The following is a 25,996-nucleotide window of genomic DNA, read 5'->3' as shown; positions in this document are numbered from 1 at the left end:
CTACTTTTCATTGCTATTTCCAACACTGTAGTCTACTTACTGGTCTTCACATGTACACATATGATTATTAAATCTTTAGTTTAGTTGTAAATCTTTTAGTTGCACCTATTGCCAATTAGTTTTTATCAACACATCGTCTTTTCCACCTCTTCCAGGTGTAAAAACTCTAACCATTTCCACATGGGTTTGCTATATGCAAATTAGAAATGCAACACAGCTGGATGGAAACACACCTACTGTCTAATTTTAGATACTTCTATTAAGTATACTTATATGTAATAGACTGTGTATGTGTTATGTACATAGGTTCTGCAGTATGTGAATTTCACAACATTCAATCCTTATTTTTCTTTTCAATCAAACTGCAGTTAGGTGAAACTAAATGTTTGACTTATTGTTGTCAAATATCCACCAGCTTTTCTGCTCTCTTGATTTCAGTTTCATTCCAGATGAAAATGAACCAGAGTTATTTAGGTATTCATTCTTTGATTCAGGTACATTCAGTTCTGCAGTTATGTGGGTTCTATCATACATACGAGGGATCAGATAGATATTGTCCAATTAATCAGCTATCAGCTTTTCCTCACATCAGACTGTGATGTTGGCCTTTAAAAATCCACCAGTGATTGACCTGTGAATGATAATTGTATAATACTGTTGCACCGTGAAATTGTGACAGCCGGTTATCATGCTGTGAAAATCTCATACTGCTGCAACGCTAGCAGCATTGTGGAATTGTATGTTAACCCCTCTAACATGACACGTGTTTCTTGCCAATATGCAGCCCTAGTTCCTCACAGCTTGAGGAACCTTCGTTTTTTTCCCTGGCTGGGTTTGACTGATTGGAAAGACTGGAATGGCATGTTAACATCCACACTCATATTGGCTCGGGGAATTTCAGCACCAAGGACAGCGACAGCAGCGGTGTCATGAATGAGTGTATGTCACTATATGAGTGCATTTTTATGGCTCTGTGCTCACACTTGCACCGATCTGTGTGTGTGTTTGTGTGTGTGTGTGTGTGTGTACAGTATATGTGCAATATGTGTTTGTGTACGACATCAGGTGTCGTCAATCCAAGCGCCCTCATGAGCCAGAGAGGGCTAGAAATGAAAGTGGAAATGGTGATGACCCCAGAGAGCAGTAGAAGACAGACCTCTAAGAATAGCAGAGATACCTCAGCCTTTATTGTGTACCTGCCAACACTCCTGATTTCAGTTTTTTTTCTTTATTTTTTATATAGTCAGGGAGAGCATGTGCTTCTTCTCCTCTAACTCTAATATTTCCATTTTGTTACTGCTAAACCAAACACTTCATTTACTACACTCGCTGTTAGAAGTGATTGATGGATTTGACTGTGGAGTTAGAGACCTTTTTAATCTAGCAGCTGCCTGTTTCATTTCTTGCTTTCACAGGCTTTTCACAATCATTCTCAGAATTGACTATTGAAGATATAATTGTATTTATCCCTTCAAATTCAAAGGCATTACTCAGTGTTGTCATGTGCTACCATTCAGTCCCAGTATTGGTTGAAAATGTTTTCAGCTCGTGACTTACTCTATCACTAATAGATGTGTGTTGATGGATTAGGATGCAATACCGTACTATGCCCCAGCTTCACATGTCACCCCTCAGGCCACTCTACTTGTGTTTTCTTTGTTTGTAACATGCGTCCTGGGTGCTGGAACTGTCTGATGATCTACCCCAATCCACTTGATGCTACTTGATTCTGCAGATGCATATTGCCCCTCAAGTCTTAGGGCTTATTGCAGGGCTGTGACCAACGATTATTTTCATAATTGTGTAACTGAGGAGCTGCTCATAAACTTGATTATGTTTGTCATTATTGAGATCAAGATAGGTCAGGTATTTATAAGAGGTCAACCACTGATGTGGATTTTCAAAGGCTGGTATATTAACAGTGGTTTAGAGCAGGTAGAAGCTCAAAGCCAATCAGTCAGTTGATATAAACCCTTAAAATATTTTTGATAATTGCTATGTCCGCTTAATTTGCAAAGCATGTAAACACATACAAGGAATTTTTTGCTGGGAGTTGTAAAAAAAAGAAGTAAAATAAGTAAATTTTATGCACATGTAAGCTCTTGATGCATAAAAAAACCCAGAGGTATTTACTTAAATACACAAAATTTCCATAAAATGTGATGTGAATTTGCAGCTAATGGTTGAAATGTCACAAAAAACAAACATACATTTAGTTTGTTTCATAAAAAATAATCTAGGCCAGGGGTCATCAACCTGATCCTTGAGATCTACTATCCTGCATGTTTTAGATGTATCCCAGGGGTCACCAATCATGGATAGTAGCTCTCGAGGACCAGGGTTGGTGACCCCTGGGCTGTGTTGTATCACCAGCCGGTGGCACTGTAGGCTATGTTTCATGTAACTTTAACAAACACAAAGTATTTTTATTTATTTATTTATTTATTTATTAGACCTTTATTTAACCAGGTAAAATCCCATTGAGATCGATATTTCTTTTACAAGGGTGACCTGGCCAAGAGGTCAGCAGCACACGCCAAGAAAGAAAATAGGTTTTACAGACAGGTACTAACAATAAATTAAAACAGTAATAATATTGTAATGACAGAAAAGTGAGATGAGGAGTGCAGTTAATAAAGAGGAAAAATTTAGCTGAGGTCACAGCAATTAAAAGTGGAAGACATAAAGCATTCTATTGTTCGCAATCTAATTTGACAGTGAAGTCTTTGTTTCACAGATGACTAAGAGGAATAGCTCCACACTGCTTATTGTGCCATGTTTAAGCAGATATTTAGAATATCTGGAACATGGAGCAAACAACTGATCAGTCAAATAATTAATCACTACCAAGTCACATCACCCACTACGAACCTGTCATGCATACTAGCATTTTCAGTCCTATCACCGTTCCAATGTAAAGGGAGATTGTTTCCACTCCACTCTTCTGTAAACCCAACAAGGCAAAGAAAATGATTTTGTGATCTCAGGTGAAACATTATTGTGTAAACGAGGCCTTTGTTAAATGGTGGAAAATCTACCCCCTGACCCTGACATTGTCTAATCACAGGTATTTTCAGACATGCATTAAGGAAACAAAAGTAATGTGTTATGTTGTATAAATGAGAGGTGGGTGCGGGATTTAATACGTTTTCTTCTTCCCACTCCTTTTTGAGCAATACTTATCGAATTTATTTTTTGTTATTACTTGTGTACATGGCAATTGCTATATTGTCTTGATCACCTCTATTTATTAATGTATTTGCTCTGCTATTAGTTCCTTGAACACATAAAAGTTTGGGGTTTTTTTTCTGCTCAAAACAAATAAATGAATGAATAAATGAATGGCTGTAATTACTGATAGCTGTTAGGATTCAGTCAGATGTGTTTCTATTCCTGTCCTTTGAGGCTCATCATGGTAGTTTGCTGCTTTAAAGGGGCTTTACTTTTCTTTGTTTTTGTTTCTTTTTCTCAGTTTTCTCAATTTCAGATGATTTACCAACTTCTTTGTTTTGCCTTATGTTTCAGATGCCACCGTGTGACAGGTCTTGGGGTGTGTTTGTTGTTTCTCTTTGGACTCTTTGAAAACAAAGTGTTTCCAAAATTGGTTTGAAATAGCTTTACTTGATTTTTTTGACCATGGCCTCTGTTGTTTTGACTTAAGTTGATATGCAGGGTTCTGGTGAAGACTCCCTTTTTGTCTTTAGGGAGGACCAAAAGCACACTGCAGCAGAGGAAATGGTTACTGGATTCATGACACAAGACAAAACAAGAATGTAATCATGAAACAGAGCATGGCACATTGATAATCGGCTCAGCCTTAGTTATCTGCTAATATTTTTGGCTTTTGATTGATTGCTTCTTTAGTGAAAAAACACTGAAGTTATGTCTGACAAAGAAAATGCATTTTATAAAAGGCTGTTATGCTTTTGAAAAGATAAAACAAAGATGTACCCTGCAGATTAAGGCATATTAGAAAAATAACTGATTGTCAAAATAGTTTATTGATATTCAACACTTGTTGCATGTTACTGCTTGTTTTCATTATTAGCAGAACTAATCCCTGCTCAGCTGAATTAACAAATTCCTTAAGGTGGCACTGGGTAGAGTAGATTTATCATATTATATATATTATAGGAGTAGATTTATATGGGACATGTTACAGATATTTAGATGTAATACCTGACCTAAATGTAAACACACACAATATCACTGATTAAAAACTACATCTCCTCTGACCGACTTCACACAACTTTGTATTTTCTCATCCTGCCATAATAGAATAAGAAACTTCAGTAAGAATGAAGATTGAACCGATATCGTTTATTTGGTGATCAGAATCAAATGATTGCTGAGCAAAAAAAAGAGAAGAAAAACAAATGAATTCAAGAATGAACAACAATGAACAAAATAATCAGTCAGATGACTAATCATCAATAAATTAACAAAAAAAAAAAAAAAAAATCCAAAAAAGGAAGAAATAAAAACAAAATGAACTAGAAGCACTCGGAGAGCGTAGACCTCCGCCAAGGCTGATCAGTGGCCCCCCCCCGTGGGCCCCCCCACCCCCGATCACCACCAAAATTTAATCATTTCTTCCTTATCCCATTTCCATCAAACCCTGAAAATTTCATCCAAATCTGTCCATAACTTTTTGAGTTATGTTGCACACTAACGGACAGACAAACAAACAAACAGACAAACAAACAAACAAATCCTGGCAAAAACATAACCTCCTTGGCGGAGGTAAAAATATCAACAAAATGACATGGATATCAACAAAATGCACTAAAAGTACAAAAATCAACAAAGAATGAATAAAAAAACTGCAAAAATAATGAACATTATTAAAAATGAAAAAGAAAACCAATAAAGTAAACAAAAATTAACATAATAATCAAAGATTCAAATAAGACAAAAAAAAGAGAATTAAAATGAGCAAAATGATCAATACAGTCACAAAAATCAACATTACAAAAATAAACCAAATAATTATGATTTTAATCTTTTGTTAGATCAGCGTATGTCTTCTGAAATAAGTTGGAAACACACAGAAATTCCCTTTTCTACAGATTTTCTTGATAAGACAAAAAGTTCTCTAATAAAGTCATCAAATTAAATAGAAAATAGATAATTAAATAATGAAACTGACAATAGAAAATACTAAACATAGAATAGGTTTTAAAAAAGTAACCTTTATCAGTGCAATATTACTCTGACTTATTTTAACATACTATATACTACTACTGCAAACATTATCTCTTTAAAGTAATACTTAAATGAATCTAAAATGTCCTAAACTGCACTAGCAGAAGGATTTGTTCACTTATTTTTCACTTTATTCATTTCGATTTTAGGAATGAAAATGATGTTAGTGATACTATTCCAGGCTGTTATACTGGATGGTAATGACGGATTGGTTTAATAATTCAGAGATAATCAGTGTAGGCGATGATTTACGGCTCATCAGAGTGCAGTTAAACACCAGAAAGCTAACAAGCTTTTTCTCAGCATGCTGTCAGCCAGCACACAATGACAGAGAACACAAACAACCTTTGGGAAAGACAGTGTGTAAGAAAATCTTTGTGTCAATCTGTATTTCCCTCATGAAGGTCTGCTGATTCTGTGGATTCTTTTAAAAGGCAGCTAAAGGCTATTTATGCAGACAGGCAGGCGTGTGGGTACGTATGTACGCACCAAGTCTGCCTCTCATGCCTTCATCATTAGGCTCGATTTAATTTATTATCAGATGTTGTGAAAAAGACTTGGCGGCACTGATTCTTCTTCTCCCAAATGAAATGTAATTTTGAGGAGCTACACGTACTTGAAGTTATTCATATTCAATGGGTTTGACAAAATGTTTCAACAGCGTCCCTTAGAAAATGTTCACAATCACACCCGTTTATGAGGTTCGTGTAGAAGTGTGTGTCTGGTCCTGGGTTTCCTAAACGTAGGGTCAGGACCCAAAAACGGTTCACACAGCTGTTTTTATTGGGTCACTGCTTGTCACAGTAAAATATATGACATGTTCTCTGGAAGGGTTTAAATTTAAATATTGACCTCACTGAAGTCATATGTGAAATGAAGAGGAGAGGTTTCAGTTGGAAAAGATATAACAAGATCAAAACAACATCAACAGTACAACAAAATCATAAACAAAATAACATGGTAAGATGTGAAAGATGTAGCAAGGTGAAAAAATATGCAACAAGACAAAAATAATGTAAAAGAGAGAAAAGGGATGTCTGGATATAAGAGATAAGAAGATGGAAATTACATGAGAAGTAGAAAATATAAGACAAAAATAACATAAAAGATCCAACAAATGAAAACACAATCAAAGATACATGATGTAAAAGACAAAACAAGATGGAAATGATATAAAAGATGCAACAAGATGAACATCACGTAAAACTCGAAAACTTTTATTGTCATTGTATGGACATTAGTAGGGAAAAAAAGATATAAATGACTTCAAGTTACAGGGGTGTAAGCAGACAAAAACAACTTAAAAGGTTTAACAAAAGGAAAAAAAAAAAAACCTAAATGGGACGACAAGATAAAAACTTTGTAAAAGAAAAAAATAATTCAGACACATTCTTGTCAATGGAAAATTGACTCTAGTCGATCATTTGACCTGTTTGTTTCATGTGTCAGTTAGTGATGGTGTGTTGTTGCTAATAATACTTATCAGTGTTAAAGCAGTTGGTGACCTTGTCTTGTTTTCTGTGATTGACTTTGTAACATTTTAAGAATTAATTCAAAATTGTTTTGATGATGGAGGCAAAATGGAGACATTATCATGAGTCATTTTTGTAAGTCTTGTGATGAATTGACACTTTGCGTTTCAAGCTGAAAAAGTGTTGAACTATTGCTCTAAACCAACACGCGAATCGCATGGACATGTTCTTATAGTAATTTAGAAAGACTGAATTGTCCCTTCCAGTATTTGTTCAAACTCACATATATTATCTCATCTTTTAGATAATGGTGTGCATGTACTCATAGAATTGGACTAAATCCAACAGGTATTTTCATTGATTGCATTTGCTTCGATAGACAAATAACTTAAATTTGCTGTTTCAGTGCATTTTGTGATTTGTCATGCCACCACTAAAGAGTGTTTTACTACCCAGGAAGAAAGCGACAGAAGCTGTGTTGTTTTTAAAATGACAACCTGCTACTTAACAACATAGGTCGTTCATGTAAAATAATGTCAGCAGATGTTAGTTAAGCAAAATGAGTCTGCTTTCTGTCATCAGTAGGAAAGCAGTCAGGTTGCCTGCAGGAGTAAACATTTATGGGTGGATAAATAAAATCTATGCTGTGATCATCACACCATATATCTTGTGAAAATGCCACCATTAATGAACTGCTTTGTCTGCAGTAAAACACAGCAGTAGGTTAGAGAAATAGAGCAGCCGATGGGGAAACAGGTGCAGGGATTTAGGTGAGGTCCTAATTATGAATGAAAGCTTTGTATGTGAACTTTATAAAAAAGTCTCAGCATTAACATATAGAAAATAGAACCTGCGACAGTTGAATACATAAAAGCAAGGAAAAAAAGCTTGTTCTTCTATGTCAAAACCATCCTTTCACTCGGTATTTTAAGTTGTCCTTAAAAAGAAGTGAGGCCATGTTTAGATAGATAGATAGATAGATAGATAGATAAATAGATAGATAGATAGATAGATAGATAGATAGATAGATAGATAGATAGATAGATAGATAGATAGATAGATAGATAGATAGATAGATAGATAGATAGATAGATAGATAGATAGATAGATAGATAGATAGATAGATAGATAGATGGATGGATGGATGGATGGATGGATGGATAGGGCTGCACGATTTTGGCCAATAATAAAATCCTGATTTTTTTTCCTAAAAAAACTTGATTTTTGATTTTGATTCGGGCTGGTGGTGGTGTTTTAGCTGGGATGTCGTCTTTGTGTGCAGCCCGCAATGCAACTCATTCCTTACACTCTGGCATGCGATGAAGTTTGAGGAGCTGAAATAAGTTGGCTGTGCTGCTGTCTTTGACTGATACCGCCTTCAGGCTGAGTTTGCAGCGAAGAATGGTTTAGTCTTCATCTGAAACTACGAAGCCGTATCAGTTCCACACAACTGAGTTGCTCTTGCTATTTTTAGCCACAAACTTCTCACTCTCCTTAGCAAACAGCATTTTTGTACTGGTGTGTGGAGACCAAAGACTGTGGAGATCGCTCTCACAGTTAGGAGGAGGAGCCAACGGTAGCCCAGAGGGACATGGCCTGGAGGCGACTGGAGATATGAGAGAGATGAGATTCGATTTGAGGATTATACTTTTTTAAACATTGTCATATTTAAATAATCCGATTTCAATTTAAAATTGATTAATCATGCAGTCTTAATAGATAGATAGATAGATAGATAGATGGATGTACTTTATCCAGAACTGGGAAATTACAGCATTATTCATTCATTCATTCATTCATTTTTCAAAGTGTTTAGCCCATGTGTTACTGTCCAGTTAACTTATTAAAGTGCATGTCTTTGGATAGTGGCAGGAAGCCGGAGTACCCACAGAGGACCCAAACAGAAAGGCCCTAACGGCTTGCACTGGAATCGAAACCTTCTCGCTGTGAGGTGACAGTGCCAACCTTTGCTAATGTTTATTCATATCTTTTTTTGGAGTTGTTGTTTGTGTCCCCAACAAAAGCTGAAGCTGAAACTACATCCCTGACCTAACAGGAAGTCAGCAATTTGATTGTAATATGCAGTTTTTACCCCCTGTTTGCCATTTCTAGCCTTTGTACTTTAATGAACTCTTCCCATAGAATCAACAAATTTGGACAGTTTAGTCTAAAGACCATCTCTGATTAGTGAGTTTTTGTTGAATGCAGTTGCCATGGAATTATGATGTGTTACTGTAAAAAAAAACAGTAGTAACTGTAATAGATGTACATTGGTCAGTTTGACCCAAGATTCTCGTACACAGCCATCCTTGCCTGAAGCAAGCCTAGTAATCAGTCTGTTTTAAAGGCTGGTGCACAGTAATAATAATGGTTTGGAGGAGGAAAATTGACAAGTGAATAGCCTTGAAATGAACTATTTTTCTCTTTATTAGAAACCATGTAACTGTTGAACTCAACACTAAGTCAAAAGTTATGAATATTCAGATACATAATTGTGAATCATTAGCCATTTTTACACAGAGATCCTGGAAAAAAGGTGAGATGGTGATCCCACCTTTTTTCCACCATTGACCGATTTCCACAGTCAAGACAAAAGAGTAACAGAGGTGAGACAGGCTGAAATTTTACACAGCAGACCTGCCTTACGGAATCAATAACTTATAAGTTGGAAATACCCCGAGCATGACGGTGCTGCTAACCTCTCCAGAGTCTTTCACCGTAGAGTCCTTTGCCCGAGGTGACAGTAGCTGGCGGATCTCGATGTCTCCCCAGTTCGACATCTTTCTGGTTGCATTGATATGCTTGTTTACTGTACACGGTCCATTCTCATTTTTAAATCCCCCTGGCACAGGCGTCGCAGAAGCAACACATCATCAAAACGCTGGGGTGCCGTAAAGGGGGGATAAACATGACAAATTCATGGGGCCCAGCATTTCCAGGGGACCCAGTGGATATAGGTCAGAAGTTGTGAAAATTTTGTGTAAGCTCCAGAGTAAAAGAGAGGCATAGAGGCCAGAAATCGGACGTCCAAAGATAAGTTTCAGTTTCGGTTTCATGCCAGTTTCTGAAGGGCCCACAACATTTACCTTCCATGGGGCCCACAATTGGTATCGGCACCCCAGTCAAAACATCACACCGTGGTTGCGAAACGAGAGGTGTTCCTTTTACATAGCGTTCCAGAATCATGATCCCACCTTTATCACTGCTCTGTTACTACCTCCAAAGGTGTTACAGAGCTGCGGTAAGGGTGAGACCAAATGATCCCACCATTTCATTTACACAGACATCGTTCTGGAATAAAGGCAAAATATTCCATAACAGAAGTGCTGTGTAAAAGGGGCTACTGACTGCTAGACTCAAAATAGCCAATCACTTAGCGTGAAATTGAACATTAGCGTAAATAGAATATCTAAGTTGGAGCAATTTCTGTCTTTTCAGTTATTATTTTCCTTCAGAGTTGCAATATGCAGTTTAAAAGTCATCCACTCTCAGTGCCAACATTTGCTGATGCCAGTATCGCTCTGCTGTCCAGGTGTGAAAACATCTACATGCAAACAATAAAACACGTCATCTTCAGTCCACCTCAATATGCGTGAAGATGCAAGGGTCTAAATTAGGGATGCACCGATACCGATACGAGTATCGGCATCGGCTCCGATACTCAGTGTGTGTACTCGTACTCGTAAAAGATATCCGATACAAATGCACTGATACCACTTACGGCCGTGTGACATTCACAGTTCAGTGCTGAAGGTACGAGGAGGTGGAATAATGTGTGGGGAGTGTGAAGAGTGAGGAGATTTTTCAAAATAAATGACAGTGATAAAAGTACCGCTGACTGCAAGTAACGTTAGACACAGACAGATTCAGACGCAGCGTTCTGTCCATCCTCTGCGTACATTCCATCCATTTACCAAGTGCTCGCGGATGCGTAAACAGAATGAGAATACCAGCGGGAGTACGGAGCGGTGCGGACCGCTGCCAACAGAAGTGAAAACGAAACTTATCACTCATTTCTCTTTTCTCTTCCTGCTGAAGCTAAGCTGTTAAACCTTACCAGTGAAAACGCTGCAATATTAGTATCTCATTAGTGTTGCCTCTGTCGTCTCCATGTTTGTTATTACTGAGTTTCTTCTTCTTCCTCTCAAAAAACTTTACTCTTCTTCGTGGTATTTGTCCAGTATGGTTAATTCAGAGTGGCGCCCCCTGATGGATTAATTGAGAAACGCTCATTCCAACACATTAAATGTCAGTAGCAGCACTTTGTTCCAGTCAGACTAATGACAACGACAATAAAGCACATTTACAAAAGGAACTAAGAACTGGAATGGAATTATTAAGTACTCGAATCAGTACTCGGTATCGGCAAGTACTCAAATGTAAGTACTTGTACTTGTACTCGGTCTGGAAAAAAGTGGTATCGGTGCATCCCTAGCCTAAATACTAGTTCACGTAAACCACTTTGTAACTTTTGTGTGTGAAAAAACACTATGTGAACACTTTTCTTGACTTATGTGCTTGTCACAGCAGTTAGATTCATGAGAGATCTTTAACCGACAGGGAACAGGTTGGTATTCAAGCTGAACACTACAGCCCAGAACTGGTCGCTCACCGGAGAGGGATGAACTGATCTGTGAAATCAGCTGTTGTAGTGATTGATTAGAAGGAAAACCTGCAGTCACTTGGCTCTGCATTGTGCGAGGTTGTCTTTTCCAAAGTAACATCCATGTTTTGAAGCTGGAGCTGAGGTAGCTTCTGCAGCGATTCACAGAAAACACCTTCACGGACATGCACAGGTTAAATCCACAAACACCTTAAGGAGAATGAGTTCTGCACGTATCCGGGCCTGTAGTTATTGCAGCGCTTTACTAGAATAGCTTTGTGTGATGGAGTTTATCTCATACTGCCAGTTCAGCTTCTGTCAGAAGACATAAATATATATATTTGTCTTTGTTAACAGCTGTACGTGCGGGAAATGTGCTACACTGCCAGCTGAAGGGAAAAAGGTGTATTGGTGTGTTCGGTGCATATGCTGTGCTTTCTGAACAGATGACCGAGAGCACACTGTCAGCCGGAGAGGAGGAACTGATCTGTGAAATCAGCTGCTGGAGTGATTGATTGGAAGGAAAACCTGCAGTCTCTCAGCTTTGCATCGTACAAGGTTGTCTATTCCTATTTAATGTCAGCGCTGTGAAGCTGGAGGGAAGGCTGGCTCCATGGTGATTTACTCAAACCTGCGCTTCTGAGTCCTTTTACTGCACATGTTCAGCTCATGTTTGGAAGGTTTGACCACATTTAACATGAAGATCTGACATCTGAGAAAGGAAAAACATGGCATGCTCAGTTTTTGAGGTAAAAAAAAATCATAAATGAACTCCCACAAATGAACAGCATTATACCAAGAAGATGCAGATGTAGCGTTTCTGCAGGTTGTTACAAGTTGAATTTAAGACTTACCCTCATGTCTGCGCTGAGAACAAGTATGAAGGATAGGTAGGAAAATCAAATCTGCATCTCAGAGTTCTGCTTTGACTTCCTACATGCCTCTCATGCTTTTATACCTCAAGTAAATGTGCAAAAATAGCCATGTGACAAGATTGCATTTAATTTTTTAGTACTGCACAATTTGGTAAGAACAGCATATTAAAGCAGGTTGTATTGCAGCTTCCATTTGACTCTTATTATGAAGGAAAATTGACATTTTTCACTTAGAAATGTCAAGTCATGGATACAAACATAAACAGGCATAACGTGCACTACAACACAAGAAGTTAAAGAATGTCATGACTTTCATTTTGCAGATTGAGATTGAAATGTCATTTGATTTGTGCACTCCAACACTTTTTTATGCTGCATTTTTAGACTACCTGTTTTTCTGCAAGATATATGAATATTTTGAAGTATAACTTTAGAAAAATGTTGATACAAATGACTAAATATGAAAGAACTTGAGGTGATTTTTGCCTTTTTTTAAGAGTTATTGGGCCCATTAATGAGAGATGGTAACATTTTGGAAAACATTCTGGCATAGTGATCCTTTGACTCATGTGACTGATAAGGTGTCTCCATTTCTGGGCGAAGATGCTGTTTTATGAGTTTTTCTGGATATATCTCAAAGCGTGCAAAGTGGGCATTTTTCATGTGTACACGGTGGAGGCAAATGTTGTGGTTTCTTTCTTCTTTGTAGAGGTTTTTGTTGGTTGTTTTAGATTCACAAGGTCTACTTCTTCTTCCGGTACTTACAGAATTGGAGTAATTAATCAGTCTATCAGTTAGCCATTGACTGCTAAATTAATTGATAATGATTCACTGGGTTGAAGCATTTTTTGGGAAAAACTAAATTCTTCTAAGTTTTACTAAGTTCTTCTTAAATGTGAACATGCATTTTTTGGTTTCTTTCCACCTCTGCAGTATAATGGTAAACTGAATATGTTTTGATTGTGGACCTTTAAGGACATCATGTTGGTCTTTGGGAAATACTTTTTCATCATTATTTCATCAAATGTAATCAAATATACCTTGAATCATGACTTGAGTTAATTGACAATGGAATAATGATCTGTTGCAACCCTAGATTCCACACAACCATGTTCCATTTGATGGAAATGCTAAAGTTGCATTTTCTTTTCCTGTTTTTCTTTTTGGAAGATTTAACTCTCTATGCTTGTTGAGGTACAAAGTGGTGTTGCAGGAAAGGACGTGCTAGGGCTAGCTGGTTAGCTGTGCTATGCTGACTTCAGAATATACTGTATCTCTGCAATATAATGCACTGATGTCTGTAACTTGTAAAAATTGTGACTTATTTGATCTCAGATTGATAATTGTAATAAATTTTTTAATGTCTGGACTGAAAATATTACAAATTGTCCCTTTAAGGGCACGCGTGTGGACGTGTCCTTCCTGGGGTCCGATAAATCAAATCATCATAGTGTTTCAGAACGTGCTGATTCAGATTTATACCAATAAAGATAATAAAGAAATGGATTTTTGTCCTGCCTTTAATAGTGTTGAGATTGAATTATCTGAGCGCATGTAAAGCTCCTGACTATTCCTTCGATGACATGACACCACTATAATTCCACCCAATCTGTCGTTAATGGAAAACACATCACTCAGAAAGAATCCTGGCTGTTGCACATATTCCTGTGCGCTGCTGAGTGGTCATTACCACTTCAAAAAAAATCACGAGGCTGCCTCAAAGAGACAATTTTTCCATCCAGACAAACACCCCAATTAGGAGCCATATTGGTCCGTGCCATCATCAGACAAGCTTCGATCGCTTGTGACATTCGTTTGGAGTGTGTTTTCTCCCAGCGTGTGTGTATTTGTGTGTTTTGAGGGGCATATATCGTCCTCCTTGCTGAATCATTAGATGTGTCAGGCCAGTTTATCTGCGACTGATGATTGGTAATCTGGCTGACAGGGCAGTGATAGATCATTCCAGCTCCACCGTTGCCATCTAGACATGTTGTAAATGACTTTATTTGAGAGTTGTAATGACTCACGATAGCTGCCGCTGTGATGGTTGGGCTCACTTTTGCTTCTTCTCTTTGTTTTTGTCTCTTTCTGTGGACAGTGTGCTGTGTTCAGACATGAAGTTTCTGAGGAAAATCTCTTTTTATTCTCCCCACTTGTCCTTCCTTTTCACATTTGCGTTCCTTATTTTACTCTGTCTGCCTCGTCCAGGCCTTTTTCCAATACTTTAGTACTGACCTCTTCTCTTCTACTGTTTTTCTTTTCCCTTGCTTGCCCTTGTCTTGCCCTGACTTGTCCTTTCTTTCCATCTTCATATCAGACTTTTTCCTACTTGCTGCAACAGTACTTCTGTGTCATTTTCTTCATGACACTGTTGTTTTTTGTTTTTTTCTGTCTGTTCTCTCCCATGATCCCAACAGTTATTTCTTTCGTTATTTCTTCCGTCTTCTTTAACCTATTTTTGCCTTCATTTTTTATTCATTTACACCCTCTTTCCTTTTGATTCAGTTACTTCTGTTTCTTTTTCATTTTGGAGATAAATGTATTCCACAGCAATTTATTAGAGCTGTAGCTTAAACAGACCACACATTCAAACAAGGTGTAGGAGGGCAAATTGCTATGGTGCCTCTAATGTTTTGCAAACTTGAACAAATCAAGTGTGTGCATTATCAACTAGTAAGTGAGTTCAGAAGCAATAAGAGAATTTCAAAGAGCTCAAATTGACAGCCCTTCATAAGGTTTTCAAAGTGAATATTTGATGAAATATTAGTTTAAGAGCTATCTGCACAGCCCCAAAAAAATCACCCTATAAAATAAGCTGTAGACTTGAAGTGCAAGCTGCAGAATGTGTTCATGAGCACCCAACTTTATTTTAGATGATCACTTCCAACATCACTGGTGAATGGAGGGACTTCAGAGACCATAACAGCGACAACAGACGTCAGTCAAACGTTATTACAGATTCAGGATCAAGACATGAGACGATGTTGAATAAGCACCGTACAAAAAGTACAGTAATAAATTCAGGCACACAAGATAAACAACCCTCAAAAGATACATTAAAACAATAACAACACATGTTTATCAAACTCTTGATTATTTCATTAAAGATACAGGAGCGGAAATCAAGGGAAAAAAAAAAAAAGCCAGAATTTGAAAATATAGCCTTCCAATTCAAACGACTGAATATGAAGACAGATCACCTGAGGTTGTTTGAAGTTGTTATGGAAAAGTGAAGCCACTTTTCAAAGTTCCACAGCATTTTTAACAGGAATACGAATTGGTTTGAGCACAGTCCATGTTTCCTTTGAGTGCTGGTCCAGCCCAAGATGCCCCTGAGTCCAGAGAAGTCCACAATGCTTCTTTATACAATTAACAAGTTCCTTTTGGCTCAGTAAAATCTGAAATGGTATCTTTATGTCTCGAAGTCCACATTGTAGAGCTTGACATAGGTTCTCCACAGTAATGTGGTTCCTCTAGATCAGTGGTTCTCAACTTTTTACAGTGGAGCACCCCCTGAAATATATATTTTTATTTTAGCCAAGTACCCCCAACTCTTGCTTCAGCAATTTTGATTGAAAAAAATGAGTTCCAAAATTTGTTCCTGTGCCAGAGGTGTCTGTTTATATTTTCAAAACTTTGTTACAACATATATTTAACTTCAATATAATAAAAATAACAAATCTTTATAACAAGGCTTTGTGTAAAATATAAACTGAAATGCACCCTCTTACATTGCTAAGAAAAATAAATTAAATGGTCATGAATAAATGAATGAACCTTTCATCAACAAAAAATAATTACTTAATTACTCAGATAAACTCATCTTGAATAATATAAAATAGAAATGTTCTTAAAATGTTACCAAAACTTAAACAAGATGACAGACAATAATGATAATATAAAAAAAAAAGATATTGAAATTAAATAAGTTCAGGAGTTTCAATTTTATATGAATGCATTTATTGTGTTTTATATTTCAGCATTAGCTAAATGTCATTATATATTTTGTATTCAGTACATGATAACTTATTTAATGTCTTTTTCCCCAGAACCTGAGCTTCTTCCAAATACCCCTGGGGGTACACGTACCCCACTGTGGGAACCCCTGCTCCAAATGAACGACAGCTGTTGATGCACTGTCATCTGAGGGATCAGAGATCACAGTGTTCAGCTTGGTCTTGAACCCAGATTCCTCGAATTTTTAAATTAACTAAACCTCTTTGTATCGTTCTGTATTTTTAAATATTTACATCATTTTCTCATACATTTGCTTTCAAACTGGCAATCCTCAGCTCATCTTTGCTCCTAAAGAACTAAACTGGGTGCTGCTTTTGGACCAAATCAGGACTACAATTACCTGTTCATGTTCACACCTCCTGATTCACATTGTTGGGGTTGTACTTATATGCGTAAATGCTATGTACAAGTTGAAAAGGAAAAGAAAATAATGGTATGAAAATGTACATACTAGATGACCAGTCAAGTTTCCAACTGTGACAAAGAAGTGAAAAGTCTATAAATGTGAGTGTTGAAATGTTTGCTTTAAGAAATGAAAAAAAAAGAAAAGAAATTGTTTAAATGAATGACAAGAAAAAACAAGTTGTTTCAATAACAGGTTGTATATAAACTTAGATTATCTGAGGTGAAGACAGTGTGGGCCTTTTCTGAATGGAGTTTGTATGTTCTCATTGTCCAAAGACATGCACCTTAATAGGTTAATTGGTCAATATAAATTGCCTGTGGATGTGAATATGACATTGAATGGTTGTTCATCTGTATTTGTCAGCCATGTGAACTGCCAACATGTCCAAGATGTACTCCACCTGTTGGAGGCTGGGGTGGGCTACAACATCCCATAAGCAAACAGAGGATAAGCTGTTTGGAAAATGAATATTCATTCATTCATTCATTTTCTGACCCCGCTTTATCCTCGCTAGGGTCAGGGGGGTCACTGGAGCCTATCTTTGCTACTTATGAGTGAAGGCGGGGTACACCCTGGACATGTCACCTGTTCATCACAGGGCTGACATATAGAGACAAACAATCACTCTCACATTCACACCTATGGGCAATTTAGATTAACTAATTAACCTATAAATGTATGTCTTTGGATGGTAGAAAATGAACATGAAGCTGAAAAACAGTTTATATTGAGCTGTTGAGCTGCTTTATTAATTAACCCTTTCATGCATAGCGGTCACTATAGTGGACAGCTATTCTACACCTGTTCTCTTGTGTATTCATGGGTTTTGCTGTTTTATTTGCATAGCTGCCAACACAATGGACACTTATGCACCACCTCATACACTGCAATTCATACTATTACTGTAACTTTACTGTTCTTGATAAACCTGATCTGCAGGAACATGTTTGGGTGTAAATCAATTGCTAGTTGTTATTAGATTGTAATTAACAGTTTTCTTAAACAGAAAGTGTCTTTTTTTAACATTATCTCCGTGAAGTGAGTAATAACTAGTATCAGAGTATGATAAAATGTGAGAAAGCATCAGATTAGCAGCATTAAAAATGTTTGTATTTCACAGTTTTCACACAATTTTCTGTTATTGTGTTTTAAAATTCATGTTTCTTTGCTTCAAAACTTAAACACATGGTGTCCAGCTGAGTGGACATTTTTGTAACTCCATAAAAAATAAGTTCATTAAAAAAATTTTCAATCACATTGTTTTTTATCATGCCTAAAGAGGAATAAAAACACTCAGGAAAAAAAATCTTGACGAAGGTTCTCATAATTCTTGCATCAAAGGGTTAATTCATCAATTTGACTTTCATTATGAGTTTGAATTTGCATTACGACATATGAAGAGATATGAAACTGGTGTGGTGCTAAAGGTAAATACAAATAAGTTTAACACAGTCAGTGAATAATTCTATGTGCGTTCATGTGTGGATGAGTAAAGAGACTGTACCGGTCACTGAATAAATCAATAAACAAACAGAAATGGCATTGAAACAGCAACAAAACACCACTATGTACAGCTCAGAGGGACATGCAAAGGCTCTTACAAACTGCACCTGAAACACTGTTATATGACATGAGTCCGATTACATCAGTATCAACACCTGACACTGACACTGGGTCGGGTCAGTCTCAACTCTATTTTTTTCCCAGCTGGCTGAATTTTTTTCCCCTGTTATTTTTTTCTTCTTTATCTCTCTCTGATCCATCTATCTATCACTGCATCTTTAAAAAAACTAATGCATGCGTCTCACTTTGCAGTGCGATCCAGGGGAAGCGACCAAGTTGCTGTATGACCTTCTCTACACTGAGCCGATAAAGATCGTCCTGATGCCGGGCTGCAGCGGCGTCTCCACGCTGGTGGCGGAGGCTGCTCGCATGTGGAACCTCATAGTGGTGAGTGTCTTTTACGCCTCCTCACCTTGGACCACCATCACAAATGAAGCTTCATGTATTTAGGACTGGGTCTTAAAACGACAATGGCAATGCTAATGATCATATCTGTATAATGTACTGCCACACAATATTTAGAATAGATCATGATAATTTGCTTCAGAGATCATGGGCTCTTACACTTTAATTTCATATTATAGTAATTATCGTTGTCAGACAAGACAGCCTATAGGTTTTACTTTGTTTACACAGGTAAATAAAATGACAAATTTCAATGTTTTGTTATTTTTGGTAAATTTTACTCATTTTCTGAAACGTTTAGCTGGTACATGCAGGTGTTTGTCATGTTTTCAGCCTAAAGAACCAACTTTTATGTTGGTTGCATCTTGTGGAATAAGAACTCACATTGCTCTTTTATTTATTGTGATTTAATATTTCAAAAGCCACACACAAAAAACAAGTCAAAGACACACCTGTAGTCTATTATTTTATAATTTAGTCCTCATTTGGTCTAAATTTTGCTCTTAACAGATGTGTCTTTTTCTTGTGACATTTTTTAACGCCATTTTTTCCATTCGTCTGGCTTTATCTTGGTTTCTTCTTCTGCAAATAATTTAAAATCATCAACAACTGCTCTGGTTCCTTCAACTTACTCTGACTTCAAAGACACAATGAAATAATGAAAGCGTTTGCTCTGGTAATTATGGATATTGCCTGATATAAAAATTTGTATAATGACAACAATTTTGGCTTTATCACAAAGTACAGTTTTATTTCAATGTCTCTCCTCTTTTCATAGATGTGGATACCATTCTTAAAAGTAATACAGTGCCTTTAAGGCCAATGAAAATGTAATGATTCTGCAGAGTTTCTACCAGAAAAAAACCTATCAGAACCACAAGGCGATCAGTCAGGTTGTATGCAGAGCTCTAGGTTGAACAGCTGGAGGATGAAAAAAAGGCACATTCTGTTATTATAACCCACACGTCTTGCTGTAACATTCATCACAGCATTCAGTCCTACTCCCTTTTCCAGCTCTGACATATTATATTTACTGTTTTAATTTTCTTTCGTGTCTTAGATCTGCGTTTACATCTGAGAGCAGTGGTTTGGCTAAAATGAAATAAATTAGTTCTCTGTTACTGTTCATTTGGGGAAAAATAAGTTATTAAATAAAGTCACCCCGGGGCTTTTTTAAAAAAAAAATTTTAAATATTTTTTTTTATTACTATTTAACCCTGTATAACCTGACCCATTAAAAACTGGCCACAAAATTAATTTTTTTTTGGAATTAAAATGTTTATTAGCCCTTTTAACATAATCCAAATGAAAACTGTTGCCATATCATTTTGTTTATGATATATTTTTTTGTATCATATTTGATAGATTGAGCGTTTTTGGCAACTTTTCGCTCACAACATTAACTTTAGATACAAAAAGAAACTTTATTAGTAACATTTGAAAATATAGAACATTTCCGGTTGTTTGTTTTTTTTTTTTATATATAAATCTTTTCCCAACCTTTTTATTTCTCTTGAATGGCACCATAATTTCAATATTTTTTCAATATTTTTCAATTTTCAACTGAATAGCAATATAAGTTTTCTTTGTAACGTAACTTTTTGAAAATTACCAAAGACTTTACAACAAAATGTGTAGATTGAAAAGGGAAAAAAAAAAAACCCTCTATATAATAATCCACCAGGGGGCAGAAAACAGGTATCGGGCCATTTACAACAGGTTTTTAAGGAAAGGATTGATTTTGTTGATTAGATACAGGTATCAGAACCTGGTGTAGCAAATATGATACAAATGGGTTTAAAGGGTTAATGATATTTTGTTGACTATATTGATCAGCTAATCAAGAAAAGCATAGTCACATTGATCTGTAATAAAAATCACCCTTGGGCGATGATATGTTGAGTTAATCGAGGTGAACTGTTGGTTTGTTTTTAACCTGTCTGATCTAAATCCTGTCAGATCTCTTCGTCATATAACAGATATACTGTGCAAAACTGACACAGTGGGAACACAATTAATTACTTAAACAATAAAATAAAGGCAGCCAGAGGGAAAAAAGGGGAAAAACTCTCTGAACACCATTGAAATAAACCTAATGTATGTTCTTTGTTGTATTGTTTATGCTTGCAATCATTGTTTGTTTCCAGGGAGGAAGTAGTCATGTGTGGTCTGTGTGGACTCTTCCAGCTGTGTAGTAGAATTAAAAAAATTTTAAAAAAGCCTGTACACATCAGGGGTGTATTGAATGAATAAAACAAAAGGGCAAAATACCCACCTAAAACTATTCACACCAATGACTAGCACTGGGCGATTTGGCCAAAAGATCATGTGAGGATCTTTTTAGGTAGAATCACGAGCTATGATCTGATTCACAGTTTTCTCACCTCTTATAAAATGTAGGCGAGTTACAGCCAAGCTATGTTTTCCTTTTGTTTTCTCTTGTTTCTTAAGACTGCGTGTAATGGCTTTTTGCTCAACCATATTTGACTAGACACCCTGCATTTTTCATGATTTTGGGATAAAATCTTTGGAAAATGTCTAGATAAAGTAAGTGTGAGTCCACCTTGTCTTGTATATAAAACTACAGTGTTTAATTATACAGACTGTGGCCTTATTTTCCAGACTTTATAGTGAATCGAAAATGTTTTTACACTTTAACATGACTCTTGTCAGTCTGTGTAAACCAGACGAACTACATGTTGGAGTTCAGAAGCTAACAGACTTATAGTAGTTTTTTCCTCATCAGCAGCAAAACAACAAACTCTGCAAGGTAATGGTGACTAAAATGGAAAACTTTAGTGCAGACAGACACTAAAGTATTGCTATAAAAAGACTAAAATAGCCTTGTGATATTAATGCCACAAACCCATAGATTAGTGCCAGTCTTTCCATAAAAATACCATAATTACACTGATAAATGTGCCTTTTAAAATGATTTATAGCCGAGCAGGAACGTTTTACAGTGTAGTTTTAATGACGCAATCTGTATGATCCCTCTGAAAAGTAGATCATATGCCGATAGCGATGTGGGTTTACGACAGTTGCAACACTTCAATAAAAGATTTGAATAAATGGGTTATATTTGCCTCAGTCCATTGGTCAGAAATAGTAATGGATTAAACATCACCAGAGGGTCCCATCCACTCTTTCAGATATTTAATCATGTAGATGGAGATGTGCCCACGTTTTTACTACATTTCATCCTTTACTGTCATGGGTTAGGCCCATTTTAACCTGTTTTAATGGCATAAAATAGTACCTAGGCATAATTTTGGCAAAATCCTGAGCCACATTCTCCTGTTTCTCATGCCTCCTTAACCCAAAGACAGAACCCACGCTGTTTCTCATTTCCTCTAAATATTTCTAAGAGCTGCCTTAGTCATTAGGTTTGATGTTTCTTTCAGCTCATACGGTGCATCTTTCTTTAGTTAGTTATTTCTTAAAAAAATAATGTCTATCTATACATAAAGAATGGCTTTGTTTATGTTGTGATCATCTCTTTGTTTTTTTATTTGCTGTTGCCCATTGAGAGTGTTGACTTTGATCCAATCTCTAAAATAATAAACAAATTAATTTAGACATGCCACATAGGATTACTACTAATGACTATTCACGTAATCAATAGACCTGAGGAAATAACCACATGAAAGTGTCAAAAAGACGAATAAAAAGGCACATTGTATTTTAATTTCCCAAGCTGCACCGGATCCCCAAAGGCATTTCATTTACTATGAAAGACAACTTAAAAACAGAACAAATCATTACATTTGAGAATGTGGACAATAAAAGAACTACTTCGATTTCCTATAAACTATATTTTACTGTATGCTACCAGTGCTATTATTGATTTGCTTATTGATTCCTTATAAGTTGTCAGTGTTCTAAAAATAGGTTTTAAGCCTCAATACAATTATTTTATTATCTTTGAGTCTGAACATTATGTAGAAACAGTAGGAAACAGGCACATATGTGACTCATGTTCAGTCAATTAATCAATAAGGTTTTACTTGTTTAGCACTTTTCCTACAGACAAGTGTAACAGAAAGTGCTTTATACAATAAAAGAAAAGCAAAAAACAGCAACAACAAAAGATATGACTGTAAAACATTCATTGAAACCAATAAAAAATACGAAAATATCAATTTAAAGGCAGATGAGAAAGATAATACTGTGATGTCTTTTGCCCTTAGGGCTTCAGGAAGTACTAAAGGATACTTCTGTACGGTTGGATTGGAGATCATTGAATAGCATTATGTCTTCATAATATTTACATTTTACTTCCAATATCAAAACAATCTTCAACTAAATGCACAATCACAATCTTTGGAGCCATTTTTGTCTTCTTACATCTTTTACATTTCAAATATCTCTCCATTTTATATTCATTATTGCAAACTCATATAACTGTATGTATTTTAGTTTATATCTTATTTATGTACTGTATGTAATTGTTTTATATCATTCAGTCCAATCTCATTATTTTTTTTTTTACCTTATAAATGATTGCTCCATTAATAACATCTCAGGTTGACAATAGGCATTGGTTGTGATTGAAATCTTGCTCACCTGCCAAGTCAAAACTTTGAGCCTCTCTTTATTGAAAAGTACACTTATTTTCTCCCAACACAAAGCTCCATTTTGCTTGTGGTTATTAGGTTGCATTTGTAATTAGTGTAATATGACTTTGTTACCCAATGTTTGATGATGTTTACCATTTTTCCAAGTCAGTAAGCTAGTGTTTTGCATTAGCTCACCCATGACCCCTCATAGATGGCTCTGACTCCTTGTGCTCCAGTCACACTGCCCCTTTTGACTAAATATGGTCATTTCCAGTGACAAAAAACAAACTATTGACTTTAAAATGATTGAAAACCAGTGGGTGACATTATGTTTCCTCATGGTCCCCACTCAATTTGGGAAATGCAGATCTAGAGGATTCTTAGGCTCAAAGCATTAGCCTATAAACCAATAAAATGATTTTAGACAGCACAGAGGTTTTAGAATTGAGTCATATCGACTCTCTTTCTGGTCAAAATTCAGCAGCTTAGTTTTACATTCTAACATAGGATAGGATATGTACATTAGACATATAATCAGCAGAAGTAAAAAAGTAAAATGTACCTAAAAAACAAAAACGTTGCTAGTTTTAGGGCTGTCAAAATTAATGCATTAATGCGGATTAATCCATCATGACTGATCTGATTACAAATTTTAGTGCAATTAACCCATCTGCTGCACAGAATGACTCTGAATGTCCCTGGAAATTCCTTTTTTTTCTTCAGTTTGTCGAAGTAGAGTTACCGTCACGTATGTGCAAATGGGCAGTTAATCTGGTAATGACAGGCAGCAGAACCAGCCCATAAAGATGGAAGACACTAAACAGCACATTGGCCCTCTGGATGGAAATATGAGGACAAAAAAACCCAAAGATGGAACAGTTGTTTCAAGTTCTTTTATTGAAACTGTTGAAGGCATTTAATAAATATGTTAACTGCATATATATTACCTTCTTTCTTGAGGCTGTTTACTCATGCAAAATGAAATGCAATTAATGTAGACTGAAAAGGAATTTTACTTAATTGTGATTAATCAAAATTAATCCACAGCAATGTTATGATTAATCCGATTAAAAATTGTCATCATTTGATAGCACTACTAATTTTACTTGAATGTTTTAAATGCAAAACAAAGATGAAAATGCATTGCAAATGCGCTAAGTTCTCCCTCTGTGGCTCATAAACAGATAATAATATCCTTTGATAATGGATTGTGCTATGAGTGACATATAAACAAGCCCCACACAGCTGCAGCAAATGTAATCTACGCTGGGAAATATCAGATGGAGTTGGTCATTTGTAGCTCGCTGTGATAGTAACATCACGACACAATTTACTGCGACAGATAAAGGTGGTGAAACAGCAGCAGCAACAAAAAAACAACTGTAACACCAACTAGAAAAAGAGTGGCATGCTAGCAGCCACTTTCAGAGCATATCTCAAATGATTAAATGCACACGTCAACTGAGTATAACATGGTACGTTGATGTTTTATTGATTGGTCCTTTTTTCTATTTGCTCAGTGTTTCTCATTAATTATACAGACAGTCATGCTGTCAGCTCAGGCTGCACAATTTGGAGAAAAAAAGTCACATTGCAATTATTATGAGCAATAGATTTCAGTCTGTTTTGTTGGTTAAGATGTACAGTGGCCTGAGTGTGTATTTTTATATTTTTTGCACTTAAACTATACAGACTGTCATGTTGCATGTGTCACTGAATCCAGATCAATGTGAGGCACCGTGCCATTAGTGAATCAACATACACAGACTGGACCTTTAAATTACTATCTGTTGTCATATAAATGGACAGCCTGTCTTTGTGTTTGTGATTAATTGTGCAGGTGTACTATCAGCCGCTCAAATTGGATGAGTGTAGCTTTTAAGCGGTAAGACGACATATAACTAGTGGTTAAATTCAACTTTTATTTATGGGTCTGTGTAAATAACAGGTAATTAAAAATTAGCAGGAATTATTATCCTCTCAGCATGTAATGTAAGGGTATGTTTTTTTCACCAATCGTGTTTTGTTTAAGCGCTGCCTTTTGCCATTTAGCCACCTGTTACCCACAAGGGGGGGCTAGAATGAACGCGAACATGTTCTGAGTTTTGGGAGCTCAACAAGAAAACCAGTATTTTTTCACCAAACTTGCAAAGGTTTGTCAGTCATAAAGTGAAGTGGCGGCTTTATTGCTATTTTGTCAGTCATCTTTATTGTCTGTTCTGCTAATTTCTGCATTGCCAAGTACTTGCTGCTAGTAACAAGTGGCTTTTCCATTGAACATCTGTGCAAAACTTTACCGATATTTACTAAATGTCGAAAAAATAGAAGTGTGTAATGTCTGTTTTTCCATTAAATCACAAATGCGATGATTTGTTCATTTATTACTGCACAATGACACGAGAAGTCATTCCATAAACATGTAAATATTGTGGTGATTTACAGATATATTCATTATTATTATATATTACCCCTCTATCCCGTACTAAATTAAAGAATGATTCGGTTTCCTGGTGTGTCCACACATACCACATCATGTTTCTTTTAAAACTCTTCTTCTTCGCTTGTTGTAACGTCCATCAACATCCTTTTTTTTTTTTTATTCACCTGACTCTAGTTGCAGAAAAAGTTTTGCATGATATACCAATTGCACTACACCTGAAAACCACCTCTTGCCAGCGCAAAAACTTTTCATCAAAAAATTAGTTTTGACGGAATTGTCGTTTTTCCATTAGGTACGTTTTTATGCACAAGTTATATTTGCGCAATTTGAGGGTCAGTGGAAAAGCAACTACAGATATGTTGTTTGGTTAAAATGTTAAATACATGGTGTTCTATAGACTGAAGCCCATGTTTCTGCATCTTATTAAAATGATCAACATCCAGTGGGTCAC

At 36.3% G+C, this 25,996-nt stretch overlaps 1 protein-coding gene across 1 annotated transcript in view; it reads left to right on the top strand.

The window, feature by feature from the left end:
• gabbr1a (gamma-aminobutyric acid (GABA) B receptor, 1a) overlaps positions 1-25,996 on the top strand; it is a 213,993-nt gene that overhangs the window by 87,471 nt on the left and 100,526 nt on the right. The window contains exon 8 of the mRNA XM_030157135.1: positions 18,394-18,528. Within this exon, the coding sequence (XP_030012995.1) occupies positions 18,394-18,528 (135 nt within the window). The remainder of the gene's footprint in view (positions 1-18,393; positions 18,529-25,996) is intronic.

Source organism: Sphaeramia orbicularis, chromosome 16, assembly GCF_902148855.1.
Source record: "Sphaeramia orbicularis chromosome 16, fSphaOr1.1, whole genome shotgun sequence".
NCBI lineage: Eukaryota > Metazoa > Chordata > Actinopteri > Kurtiformes > Apogonidae > Sphaeramia > Sphaeramia orbicularis.
The sequence above is the reverse complement of the archived record's forward strand: the minus strand, read 5'-3'. Positions and strand labels throughout refer to the sequence as shown.